The 15265-nt window shown below is 32.7% G+C and overlaps 1 protein-coding gene across 1 annotated transcript in view; it reads left to right on the top strand.

The window, feature by feature from the left end:
- Positions 1–3156: 3156 nt before the first annotated feature.
- LOC128220141 (glypican-5-like) overlaps positions 3157–15265 on the top strand; it is a 64260-nt gene continuing 52151 nt past the window's right edge. The window contains exons 1-2 of the mRNA XM_052928413.1: positions 3157–3521; positions 11659–11832. Coding sequence (XP_052784373.1) covers positions 3371–3521; positions 11659–11832 — 325 coding nt within the window. The 5' untranslated portion in view covers positions 3157–3370. The remainder of the gene's footprint in view (positions 3522–11658; positions 11833–15265) is intronic.

Below are 15265 nucleotides of genomic sequence, written 5' to 3'. Positions count from 1 at the left end.
ATAGCACCCTTCTGCCCTCATGGAGACCAACATTGGCACCCTCGTGACTTCATATAATTAAATGCTCTGGACTGTCAAATATTTTAATAAGATTATAAATGCATACACATTTTTCATAGCTGGCAGTTGAAACCTTCTATTACTTCAATTAAACACAATTCCTAACTTTTTTTGTAAAATTCAGCCTGATACAATGTACGCTTTTTATTCTTAGTATCCTTTCCTGCAGCATCCTGCTCTTTTTAAATCCTGGCTAAAACCCTATATAGGTTTCCAAAGGCTCACTTCTCACCTGGAGCCATGATTACGAACAGACTGAAGTCAAGAGTTCAGACTTAAGTGGATAAACTTTGTAACATTCCACTGGTTGAATTTTGATGATGAAAATTTTATTTGCTAAAAAAAATACAATTTGAAATTGTACAATTATTCATACTATTTATTTCTTTGAAAAACAAATGGAATAAAATGATTCTTTGTTATTTAAAGATGCACTCTTACTCCCAAATAAGATGTACCACAATTCATACAATTGTTTTAATTTTCCGAAATGAATAAATAATTATCAAAAAACAATGGTTGTTCAGAAGGATACAGTGATTAATTTGAAAGAAAGGTGCATCAAACACGGTAATTTTACCTAATGAGACAATAGTTAATCACTGTAAATATTTTAGCACTCACCAGTCATTTAATATTTATGCGTTTTCAGCTATTAAATACGCAATTACAATCTTGTTATCAGTAATTAATCTTTTCCATAAATGCATTATTAAGTAAGTAGTAAAGGTTTATCTCTCAAAATTTATGATCTTTCAAAATGTTAACATATTGATTTTGAACAACAGTGTCACTTTAATAAATGTGCTTTTCAGAATCTAGACTTGCACTTAAGACTGTTCGTAATCATAGCCCCAGGGGTTTATTTCCATAAGAATCCAAAGAGCAATAACATACATAGGAGGCATTTTCAACAGTACAGTACAACATCTCTCCCTTGTATGAAACCCTTCATGTGGAATATTTCATGAATCATTCTCATGGCCCTTCAAAACAGATGTTTGCACTGGCAGATCTAGGGAGGGGGGAGGGGGTTAAATCATCCAAGTTAACTTTTTAATAAAAGAGAAAATAAGTAATAAAATATTACCAAAATGCACCATTTTGACTAGATTATTTTTAATTTTCTTGAGGGGGTAAACCAAATAAATGTCAGTTCAGAGGGAGGGGTGCAGGTCAAGATGGAACACCCCCTCTTACGTCAAATCCTGCGTCCGCCCCTGGTTTGTACCCAATTAACAGACAGGAGCATGAATCATAATGCTATAAGTGCAATGGAGCTACACTCAAGAAGTAAATTTGTATTATTTTAACTACTATACAAAATTTCTTAGCATCTTGGCTTGAATTAATATTAATATTCTTCTTATCTTTAGACATGCCTCAGTGATTTCATTCAGTCGATTGACCAATTAATTTTACAGTCCAATCTAAACACTCGGATTCTAGTCTTAAGTTGAATATAAGTTGGTTATTAAATTCAATAGCAGTATGTTTCATTGACCAACTGCGTCTTTTTCAAGGGAGACAACACTGTCAATACTTATTCTTCAGCCAATACAGAGCGGCGAGTGGTCTCAGGTCTGTATTTTATTCAATAATGTTAGATCATATTTAAAGAGAATGAAAACAACCAGCGTGTAAAAATCTCTTGTAATTACTAGTTTTAAAGGCTTTAAGGTTTGTGGCTAATATGCATTATTAACGCCTTCTAATAAAATTGTTTAGCAGAGCATAAGTGATTTACTACTGACGATGTTAAGCTGTTCCGAAAATAGTGGGCTAAGTAGCAAGCTTTCTACTGGACATGAGGCAAAGTATTGTTCAGTAATAATGAACTTAAATGCATCTCTTAAGAATGATAAGTTCATTAAGGGGATAACACTTTAAAGTAATAGATCTTGAATCCGTACAAATGAGGAAACGCCAGTGATAAATAATTCAATGAAATTGTTACTATTTGAGTATTTCTATTTAACACTTTGCCCAGACAAGCCCAGAATTCTTTTCTTTGAAACCGAAACTGTCCGAACCAGCTGTTTAAAAATGACATCAGTGCCAAATATGGAAATAATTGCGGTATATCTGGTCCATGCCTGTTTCAAATCAGTGACGAAATCTGGATCGGGAAAGGGTTGATCAAAATTGTTCAATACTTCTGTTAATTAATCCTTATATTCCGGATTCATCCACCGTCGCAATTCATGACTTGATCGACTGGATCTATGCAGTTTCTATTTCACTAGCCGCGGCGTTGGCAACGAGAGTTGCTTTCGAAATAGTTTAAATGTGTCGCTTTTGTAACGTGCGAGCCAAACAAACACCATATAGCCGAGCTTTCTGGCGTAATGAAACAAACACCAGCGATCCATTCAGGGAAAAGCATGCTCGACACTGAAGGGGTCCACTGGTCTTTATATACACTACCTTCTTCTATTCTCACATAGCCCGGGCTTTGCTAATTTGCATATTACCAATCAAGTTTACATCCGGTATGAAAGTTCTTTTTTATACGGAATATTATTATGAACGCACCTCGGCCGCTGTAGACCTCCGCCGCCTACAGGGGACCGTTACACTTCAACCATCAGGAAAGCAGAGCTTTAAAGATTATTGAAGTTCCAACTTACTATCCCTCACATGACAGCTGAGCTTTCTAGCAAGTGCATAGAAGTGGAGACTATGAACGCACATCCGCCGCATACAGCGAACCGTTACACTTTCATATATTTCGTGTTTTTTTCTAAATAATAAAAATCGGGAAAATCGAAGACCGAGTAACACGTTTTGCACGTGAGCTTTTGCGCGCGCTTTGGTTAAAATAAATTCGAGGAACGATCAATTCTGTTTCCCTGAAGGCACGAACAATTCTTTTGGAATTGGGTTCAATTCATTTTCAAATATGCGAAAGAAAACCTACTAAAACAAATTCAAATTTTAACGGAATAAATTACAGATAAATCAATTGATTATTGAGCAGTTAATTTGTTCTCGAAGTAGCCACCGGCGTTTTATAAACCGCCTACACTTCGGAAAGATTGTTGAACGCCCCTCAGCTCGTTACTCATAACCCTATCATAGCGTGAACAGAAAAGTTGAACGAACAAGGATCGGAGAGGGCAAGAAAACTTACATTCGTCAAAATAATGACCTAGAATAAGGAACACGCAGAAATTATGTGACAATATTGTGAAAATTTACATAATCTGTTGAAGGATATTCAAAGATTAAACTGTCATTAAATATAACTAGGATTATTTTACTTTCTTCATCGTGTGTTTCGACCTATAGATTTTGGACAATTGTAGCCATGGGTCGTTCCGGGATGTTTAGTTTATTTATTTTCTGCCTGTGTTTTGGATTAATAAAAACGCACAATTCCGACTTGAAATGTGATACAGTAAAGGAGGAATTTTCAAAAATCAGCAAAGACAATTTGGTGCCTGATTTACCAACGATAGGTAAGTTGTACTCACGTGTATACATGTACCTTTCACCTGTCCTTCGCACGTCAATCAAACAAGATCAAAGGCCGCCGGCGAAGTCGCGAGAGTAATAAGTGATACTTGTTTTGTTTGTTAATAAATAGACACACCATTTTAAAATAAATAACATTGTCGTGTTAATGGTGCTAAAGTTCTCAAATATAAGATAATTGTTTAAATTATGTAATGCACGGTATAAATCAACTTCTTTACAGTAGAAGTTTCATAAGAATATTAATAATATACTTATATAGTATTAAGTTTTCATAAAAATAGTATTTCTTAAAGATTTACAAAGATATTGCATGTTTACTCTGCATATAGTTATATAAATGTATGGCCTATGGGGGTGGTTGGGGGTGGAGGTTCAGGGGTGGATATTAGGTGGGATTCTGACTGGTTAGATTCTGACCTGTGGGATTCCGACATGTGGGATTCTGACTGGCGGGATTCCGACCTGGCGGATTCAGACGTGCAGTCAGACAACCATACAATAATAAGGGTTCCTGCTTTATAGGATTTAGACAACAAAACTTAAAATTTGTCAAAATCCCCTGGGTATACAATTGATATGTGCATTATTCTTCCATCATTCAATAGAAAAAATAAAGAATGACGAAAAGGAAAGATCCTATTGAAATTTTAAATGATAAATTAAATATATATCTTTTATACCGTAATCTTTTTCAATTTGGGTGTGAACTGCTAAATTATATTGTTATCAGATTTTGTCATTTTGACATGATAAATAACTAGGCCACAATTAAATTAGTCCAAATAATTGTATGTTGATGTTTTTTTATAGGATTTTTTATATGGCAAATACTTCAATAAGAAAAATCCCATATTACACTTCATTATTTTAGACTACAATTAAATATACTTTATTTGGTCTTACCTGTCTCACATTTTGAGGGGAGGGTGGTTAGGGCAAATACATAAATGGTTTGGTTAGGGTTACATCCTTTTCAAAAACAAGTCAGGCAGGTAGGGTTTTTATAATAAATAATATTAGGCAGATCATTATTTTCATCATTTGAGTACTGTGTTAAAGTAATATTTTGTATAAAGTTTTGAACTTTTAGCACACACTTAAAAAAGTCTTCAAAATGTTTCCTACAGGAGGGGACACCTATCCCGCCTCCAACCCATATCACATTTTAGGATGAAACTTATGAAAGACTTTCACTTGTGAACAGCTACTGCAAGAATACAGGGTGAACAATTCAAAATGCTTCATGTTTGCCTCCAATTGCATTGCCAGATGTAAAAGTTTGATAAAATTCATAAAATGTAAAAAATATAATCAAAAGGATTGGAAACAGACCGATGATGAAAAGAAATGATTAAGATAATATCATTTCTGTACTAAAATGTGTTTTTTCATCGTTTGATATAAAATAAAATGAAAAGGAAATCATATTTACAGTCGTACCGCAAACATGTGGTCTTCAAGATTCTTGGCCTTTTCATTTTGGGAAATTTTAACCCCTAAACACTTACACTCGGGAACATTTTACAGTGTTTCATGTGAACGCTAAGAATCTAGCTCATTTATTTAAATAAATAAAAGATTGACAAACACAACTTTTATACCAAATTTGATCATCATAAACAACGATTCCAGGGCCAATTAAAAAAAGTAGGCAAACAAGTGTCTATAAATTGGGAAAAAAAATACTCTTTTTTTTTCAATTGGGAAGACCCCGGAAGACCAATTTCTGCCTCAGCTAAAGAAGGCTAAAAATCACTGGGCTTTTAAAATCATTGGTCAATTAAATTAATACCAAATTAATTTATAGCCTCTACATGTCTGAATAGTATATGAAAACATACATGGTTAAACTACCTTAAATTTCTCATTAATTCAAAAACTGATATACCATATGCAGTGATCTTTAATTATAAGTCATAATGACGAAAAAAGTTTTTAATTATTATATTGCATGTTAAAATGTTGTTCATAATGCGCTAAAATGGTACCAAATACATAACGTATACATAATTTCACGGAATAGTACAGTTTTAATTGACCAATAATATCAATTTAAGTATTATTAAATGTTATTTTGTTCCAATTATTATTGAATAGACAAAGTTGGTGAAAAAAATACACAAAAAAAATAAGATAAAAAACTAAGAAAAAAAAAGTTTTTTGGAACATTTAAGTATTGTTAAAGATAAAATCTGAAACTAAGATTTTCCAGAATTGTTCAGACAACAAAACTTAGCCACAAGTACCTTGATGTGACAGTCTTTCTTAGAATTTTAAGGTCATCCTTATCATTGATGTGAAGAGGACTGATGACGATTGATAATTTTGACATTTATTTGAGGTTAACTAACCATTTATAGGCAATATAAACATGCAGCTAATATTCAATATTTGGCCAAAAAGATTGATATATATTTGGCATTTTCGTGACTTTAAGTACATACCAATAACATAATAAATGACAATGCTTTTTTACATTCAAGCATGAAGTTGTATAAATAACCTGGTTAGCTTAAAAAGTTGTATCTATTTTTTGTGTATATACATAAATTATTATATATTAAAAAAAATGGTTATAGCGACAATTTTAGTCATATCAGTACATTTTTTTAATGGGACATGCTAATTCTTCAACTAGTGAGTCATTTTAAATAATGGAAGCTATGGAATAATACTTAACGTCGGGACATTTGTTCGAAAAATTACGCTGATTAAGGTGTAAATCTGCACATCGCCCCTAAAAACAAAAGTTGATAACATGTAAATGTTTGAATGAAATTAATTAATGACGGTAGTCTACTGAAATGGGAGCCATTATTCAAAGTCATACCGCAAATTAATAGTTTTAACTTTATGGACTGTGTACACATGTTCGAGATCGCTATCGTAATTTTATCTAGACCGAAGTTATTGTCTTACTGAAGTTCTGCTAATGTTACATTGTCTGGGACAGAATTGATAAGAGCCACACTGGAACGTGGAACATTTGGTGATTGTGAAAATAAAAAATAAATAAAATAAGGCTGTCCTAAAAAATTGCTTGTTTGGTGTGGCGCAACCAAAGACCTTTCTTTGTGATTTTTGTTTATGACGTTATGAAAGCTTACAGCTGCACTCTCACAGAATGAACGTTTTGACAACTTTCTTACTTTTTGTCTTGGAACCAGTATAAGACTGCTGACAAAAAATAGAACGCAGATTTTATATTTAAGTTCAAAAATTGTTGTTTTATGCATTTTTCTTAAACCGTTAGTAAAAACATTTATTTTCGAACGGAAATATGAAAATCTTCGATCTGATTTTTTGTCAGCAATCTTATATCATTGGTTGAAGTTATTTACGCAAAATTATGCCCTTTCCAAGACAAAAAATTGTAAAAATGGTTAATTTGTGAGAGTGCAGCTTTAAAATCAAGTGAACAGTATTATATAGTGTCTATGTCAAGAAAAAAATGCCTTTACCACAATGCAGGGTCAAGTAAAATATTAAGTTCCGGCATATTTGGCAAGTCTGCTATCAGGGCCACAGAAAACTAACAATATTTTTTTTATAATATTGGCCTCAGTGTGAATGACACTGCCATCTGGTCTGCACCCAGAGATATTTCATGACTGTCTATGACATGTGGCATGATATTGTATAATTATTATATTCAGATTCAGATTGGAATATTTGCCAGTAAAATCTGGCACAATCATGCAGTCTTGAAATATTTGGACTATAGGCATGATCACCCAAATCGCACTTTGCTAATATCATATTGCTGCGCACAGGGCCACACTTAATTAATAAATCTTGAAACATTTGGACTATAAGCATGATCACCCAAATCACACTATGCTAATATCATATTGCTGGACAGGGCCACACTTAATTAATAAATAACTAGTTTAATTGGCATTCGTAACCAGACTCAAAAAATTACATGCGACCTGAGAATTTTTTTTAGCCTCTCTTGTGTTCATAATTCTTTTTTGTTTTTTTATTACTGAATTAAGAGATTGTGAACGTAAAAATAGAAAAAAGGAACCTACCTACCTACACTTTAAAATGTTTGTAGGAAAACACCAAACAAACTATAAAGGCAAAAAAAATATATACTTCTGGTTCAGGTTACCTGGTCCTACCTACAAAAAAGGCGCCCATCCAATCATTTTTATAGTCTGTTGGTTAAAAAAAAACCTGTGTGTTTTAATATATGCAGTTTAAAAACGTTCTTTCACAAGACTTAAAAAATATTGTTTTGCTCAGAAAGACAAAAAAACATGTTTTTACTGCTCAGAAAGACAAAAACACTTTGTTACTGTTCAAAGACAAAAAAACACGTTGTTACTACTCAGAAAGACAAAAAAACAGTTTGTTACTGCTCAGAAAGACAATGACACATTTTTACTGTGCTCAGAAAGACAAAATCACGTTATGACTGCACAGAAAGACAAAAAAACACATTGCTTCTGCTCAGAGAGACAAAAAACATGTGGTGACTGCTCAGAAAGACAAAAAACGCATTGTTTCTGCTCAAAAGGACAAAAAACACATTTTTACTGCTCAGAAAGACTGAAAACATATTACTGCTCAGAAAGACAGAACACACATTGTTACTGCTCAGAAAGACAGAAAACATTTTGTTTCTGCTGATTTAATGAAATAATTTGTCATCCTTCATCTTTCTGCAATAATTGTTATGAGTCACTTACTTCATTGTCTGGAGCTGAATTGGCTCCATCGTCTTTGCCATAACTTTCACATTCATTGTATTTTTTCAATGATCTGGTAATAGCAAATCCATTTGTGAGAATTAGTAATATGTCATCCAGTTGTGTTTTACATTCATCGTATAAGAATCGTGTCCTTTGGTACTTAACTTTTGTATTCTTTGGTATTAAATATGACATACTTTCAGGCAATAAGTTTTCATTGTATGAAATAAAGCCATTTTAGGCCACACCAAATATTTTTTGTTCAATGGATTTACGGTACCTACTTTTCAGAAAAGAATATGTCGTAAGCTATTATTAAAGGCCAATAATTTTGTATTTATTCAGGATTTTTATTATAAATATTAATTATATTATATAAATGATTTTGCCTACACAGCTGCCCCTTGTTTCAAGCTTAGAAATGGAAAAATTGTATTTTTTTTGTATTAACTTACTTCAATTTTTAAAAATCTGTGAATACAAAATGTAAGAATGGTGTGGCCTTATAGCTGCTGTAAGCACCAGTCAATTGTAACCATGCCCCCCCCCCCCCAGCTCCGGGGAATAGGTGGGACTTTGACTTTCGGTCCAGCCAACCCCGGGTAAAATCTCCGCTCAGGGGACGAAATGATGGTCAAATCCCCACGAAATGACCCCCCCCCCCCCCCCCCCCCAGGGAGCCTAAGTAAGGCAAATACCCTGATATATTTTGCGCAAAGACACTACCACCGCATTCACCCGGCACTGCAGGGCCACCTGAAAGGTTAAAAACACGCCCCATTTTCCTGACTATCCCCTGGACCTGGGGAGGGCAGTGGTTACAATTGACTGGTGCATAAGCATTTTTATCACACTTTTTTCATCAAATGCCTAACAAGAGAAGTCTTACAAATATGTAAAAGGAGATAATTTCAAGGCCAGTTTTGCCAACAATTGTTTTCCTCAGTTTCACAATTTTTTACTATAATTTTCCTTGACTATGATGCGACTGGACTGAATTATGTTAGCCATGTACATTTGTCTGTATTGCAAGTAATGCCCTGAACATATTGCAGATGATTTTGTAAATTAATTACATTTGATAAATAATAATAATAATTATTATAATAATTATAATAATAATAATTATAATAATAATGATAATAATAATAATAAAAAAATGAATAATGATAATGATAAAAATGATAATAATAATAACAATAATAATAATAATGATAATAATAATAATAATAATAATAATAATAATAATAATATTGTTGTATATGATATTCCTCAGAAATTTTATGTATATGTATATAACATTATATAAAATCACTTAAAACTTAAAATAAGAAAACACTGTTAATTGGAATAAAAAAAAATCAGTGAATGAAAGATGTATTTTATTGAGTACGTGATATATATATTTTGCAGAAACGAATGCACGTGGGTGTTTCAATTATTTCCATTAACATTTCTGTTAAGTTCTGTGAACTTTTGTTCGACGTTGCTTGATTAACAAAAACTTAGCAATTAAACATCCCATTGTGGGAGTATTAACATCAAGCTGTCTAAATAACTTGTTACTATAGACGTTTTTCTTATTTAACCGAAACTGATGACTTGCCCCGAGGAAATTAAGATGGTCATGGTGATTTAATTTATTTCAACGTTCCATTCAGCAAATGTTAATAAATTAACGTTTGTCTGATTCATAATTTATACTTAAACAGCCAAAATGATGGTGTATATATGTATTTCTAAAGATGTAAGGTTTTCAGGTACAAATATATTTCGTACCCTTGAAAGTGTAAAAACTTTGGTATTAAAATTGCACAAGATCACGCAATGATGGCCGCTATTGGGTTTCTACCTAAACACTAGTTGGACCACCACTGTATTTTGAATAAGATATTTATTTCAATGTATGTTGAATAGTTTTGATAATATAGAACATTCTTTTCCGAAAGATAACATTATGACAAGTTCAAATTACTTGTCAAAGGATCAGAATTTAATTTTTGTGCACACGCCATTAATACTTATTATGTGTGACATGAAGTCGATATAAAACCTATAAAGATATTCATTAGCTAATTGATTGGTATGTTGATTTATTTTTTGAATTGTTGGCAAATGTAAAATGATACTTTAACAGCAGATGCACATTAAAATGCAATTTGCACAGTCAGGTTACAGCTGGATTTGTTAGGCCTTAAAAAAATTACCTGTGTTTATAGGGCAACCCGACCATGCCTTGCATAAAAGGCCTCGTCCTTCAAGTGATTCCCTAGATAAAAAAGTCTGATTTTTCATTCTTTAGTTGTCGTTGACTGTGAAATCCAATTGTGTTGATTACAATTAAAAACATAATGTTTTAATTATTTATTACACCGAAATAACATGGTAAGCTTTCATGACCAAGTATTTTTGAGACTGTTGCCCTAAACTCAGTTTATTTTTTTAGGCCTTAATATAGAGCTGGCTTTGATGTTATTTTTAAAAAAACATTGCCATAGATCTAGTTTATAGTTCATCACTTCAAAGAATGTAATCAGAGCCAAGTAATTTATGCCCTCTATTCTGTTTTTTGGTGTACGTGACTTGAATTTTTCAGGTTTTGAAATTAATTTCGAAACATCCAGAATAGACTGAGTTACCCCAAAAATTCTTAAAACATTTTGTATTTTATACAGTGCATTGTACTCATAAAATGTGAATGGTCTTTAAAAAATGTTTTTAGTCCATATTTTTTAGCCATCATATCTTATTTATGACCAATAAACAGAAATCCTTACGCAAAATTAGAGAATATCCAAATTTTTAAATGCCGTCATGCCACCAATGTTTTGTTTTAAAGCTACATATCTGTGATTTCCAACTGATTTGATTGGTGTTTTTAGGTTCTGCGAAAAGATAAACCAGGTTTAGTGTATTTTTGAATGATTTAACACGTATACACCCAATTCCCTGTAAAAATTGAGCACTGAGTTTTTTTGTCTAATTTTACCATTTTATTCTGAAGTCAATTTCTTTATATTAGGCATAGGTCTGACAACACTGTGTGCTTCTTAGCTTTTTTTTAGAATGTTGTTAGAAATAAAGTGATATGATAAATCAATGGCTATTTATATAAGGCCTTAAAAAACAAGAAGTTACCTGACCCTACCTTAAGGCTAGGCCTAGAACTACCTTTTTTATTTGTTAATTTCAAAAAAGATAATTCTAGATAGTGTTTTAATATGTAATTTTAAGACCCTTAAAGTCTACGAAGATTACTTTAACATGGCATTCCCCAATGATGTCAATAACTTTCTTACAAAAAGCCTAATAAAAAATAAGTTAAAAAAAGCCGACTTACCCTATCTGTTTTTGGACAAGATGAAACCCTATGGAACCACACACTTTTGCTTGGCCTTATTTTCTGATTTCATTTCAGACGAAGGCCTGCGTGTCTGTTCACGGTCGTTGACATCCCAGCAGGCGACGTGTTGTTCCCAGGACAGTGAGCTCGCGTATCTGAGGGCATCGGAGAGTTATCTCCTCAACAACGTGAGGGCCCGCAACTCCTTCCTGAAAATCAAACTTACAACACATCTGGCAGACTATCAAGGTGAGTTTAAAAATGGACAAAGAAGTTCTGCAAATAGCAATTCTTTTGTTGCGCTTTGAGTTTATACATCAAATATTATGCATTATAATCTGCTTTAATAATATTATTATATTAAAAGTCACAGTGTCAAATGTTCCACTGCTGCCAAGAATCAAACCAAGGTCTGTGGATTGCCAGCCCAGTATGATTGCCACTACACCATGGCACCACCAAGTCATTTCATTGGCTAGATTTATTAACTTTTTGACATGTCTGTTTTTCTTGGAAAAAAGGTCGGAACATTTTGATATCCAGGGTGTTGTTGGTGTCTTCGTCATTTTGCCAAAACTTTGACATTGGCTGTAAATCTAAAACTTTTCAAGACATTCTACTGAAACTTGGTACAAATGTTGCCGGAGACCATACAAACATGTACCGGCTTTATTAATTGTTGAGTTATATGTCCCTGGTTTGAATGAAGCAACAACACAGAACAGATTAGACTGTTGTTGCTCTCTCCGTGGGGCTCCTGTCTTTTCCCCCAAAATAGAAGGCTGAGACCCTTCTCCTAAAGCCAAAGAGAACCTGGAACCCCCCCCCCCCCCCCCGCTGAATCAATCATGCACGCCAAATAATGACTATCATTTGAACTGAGTTTCAAGGCTTTAATTTGCATTTTAAACTGATGCAAAATATAGCCTTACTTTATTTCTATGCTTAAGATATGCAAATTGAGGGCTCGGGACAAGATTGATGTAACTGCAAGTAAAAATAGGTGGGGCTACGTTTATCGTGCACTGTGCTCTTGGAATTTAATGCCTCTGTAGAAAGATTGAAATGCCTTGAAATTCTTCGGTGAAATTCTTTCCTGATAATTTTTTATTCATTTGCAGATTTCTTCTTCAAGATAACATGATTGATTTAATGGCCAAATCATAATATTTTTCACATATTTTATATCTTGGTTGCTAGACATCAGGCTTTGTGTGGTTTTATTTTCAAATTAAATGATATCATTGAAAAGTACAAAAACTGGTTAAATTTGGGAAATTGAAAACTTAAAACTGTCTAAACTTGAGACAATACCTTGATTTACTGAGCGTTTATATGGCACTGTGCATGGTCTTGCATAGATTTATGGTAATCATTTTTGGAAATGTTTTTTTTTTATTTTCGTTGATGTAATGTACTGATATGATATTTTATGAAAAATAACAAGGTATTTCATAACATGATTGCAATTCGAGTGTTTTATATCAAAGAGAAGGCTTTGAGAACTGGAGAAATGCCAGGAAAATGCATTGTAAAATTTGGAATAATTTTCATGTGTGTTCTCGCCACGGCAACAACATTTCTCCGATAATTTAAGCTAATAAGACCATCTTTTTCATAATAAGAAGTTAATAAGCAGTTAATATGTAGCTTGAAGCTTTTTCTATTAGGTTTTCGCATTTCTGCAGTTACTATATTATGTTAACAATTTCCGTGACGTAATTTACTATGTGTATTCCAAAAATTTACTCAAAAAAAACCCAGGAGAGAAACAAAAATAAACCTGATAACATTTCGTTGTTATTGCAGATTTTAGTATTAAAATTTAAGTATAGAAATTCTTTTGAGAGCGTAATTAAATTAAATAATGTTTCTCATTTAGAAGTGCATTATTGAATTTCAGAATAAAGATCACATTATTAAAAATAACTATCAATGCTATGTATTGTATAACACACAATAATTAATTATATAAAATACAGCAACGAATAATTACAGATCATAAAAGTTAATTATAGTATTAACGGCTTTGAAGAATTCAATGATTACCATTCACGATGTAATATTAAATATCGCTATGTTCGAAATGAGAATGTGAAAATGTGAAAAGTATCAGTGGTGGAATGCATTATGTGCAGTGCAATTTCATTCATGAATTGCTAAGATCAATTCCGGTCTTAATTTATTCTTTTGAAGTTCGGAAATCCTCCATGTAATACTTGTGTCAATCAGTAAACAGTCTTTTTGGACAGCTTTGTCAATTTCGAGTGGTCTATTTCCGTTCGATGAATGAACGGGCGCAAATAATGACGCATGCCTTCAGAATTGCTGTACAAATTGAAATTCCATGCACGTTAAATAAATATTTACTCAAAATTTAATTTAAAGTCCTTTTAGATATTTAAACAGTTATTGTACTTTAAGTGAATAAAAAATTATTTGAAGATGTTCCAAGACAGTGTCTTCCTATTGAGTGTTCGAATTTTGTTCTGTATAACCCTCGCGTAAGTTGTCATTAGAAATGTAAAACGCGTTTGTTTGCCTTTTAAATTTGAAAGCACTGGGCTATTTAGTTAAGAATAAAAAATAAACACAGACACATTTGTTGAAATTTGTTAGTTGCTATGAATTTCGAAGCTAAACATCCATGTTAAGCACAGAGACCTTGTAATATAGGGCTGAAAGCTAAATGGAAGTTTGATAAATTGATAAGGTTTTCGTGAAATATGCTGTTTAAATCTGCTTTATCCTCTTAAAAGCATTTTTATTTTCCACCTTATATTAACTTCAATGTTCAGTGCTCTTTGTAAATTTTAAGCTTGCGTCAGTTTTAATGTCAATGCCTTTTGTACTGCGTGAAATATCTCTTATAAATTTGGATATGATGAAATTTGTCCACACAATCATCAAAGGAATCCCAAAGATACTAATATCATGAAACTTAGTGAAAACACCGAACAGGTCACCTTAAAAAAATGTAAGCTTTCAAAATGCACTTCTATTCATAAGTCGTTCGATTGAACGAGCTCTCAAAATGCACTTAAATATCTGGTTAAGTTTAAGAGGATTTTAGTGCCCTTTGGAGTGGGATATAATAGTAATCAATGGCTAAACCTCAGAAGTATTATTATATGCTAAAGTTGAGCACTTGTTGTTAGTAGTATTTTTAAAAGAATTCAGCCAAGATAATATATACTGTGAAAATTGCAATTACGGTTTTGATCAGCCTTACTGCTTGTAGAACCGGGAATGCACTCGAATGACTCTGGCGTAGAAATATTTATTCTGTAAAATTATCATTGTCAATGTATGTATATATACAGTTAATTATTATAATCGAGGAGGGTTCGTGATTTAGTTTTCTGTACTCGACATGCTGTGGTTTACGAAACACAAATATTAGAGATTTCACAGATGAAAGAGAATTTTTTTTATGAACTCCTAACCGCATGTCACAGAAGCAAGCCATATACCAACAGCAATGAGTCAACTTAATCAGGAAAAAAAGTTTTAAAGCATTACATTTGACATTGGCCAACCCCTTGTTATCATAAGTTGTATTTAGTTATCAGCCCAGTTGAAATCCTTTTTATCCCATGTTGACTTTTTCCCTCTCAGTTTGTTTGTTTTTAAAAGTGGGCCGCAAATTTTTCAAATTCATTCACATCTCTGAAGTAATGTA

Source organism: Mya arenaria, chromosome 15, assembly GCF_026914265.1.
Source record: "Mya arenaria isolate MELC-2E11 chromosome 15, ASM2691426v1".
NCBI classification, from domain to species: Eukaryota; Metazoa; Mollusca; class Bivalvia; order Myida; family Myidae; genus Mya; species Mya arenaria.
Note: the sequence above shows the minus strand (reverse complement) of the source record. Positions and strands in the feature narration are given on the sequence as shown.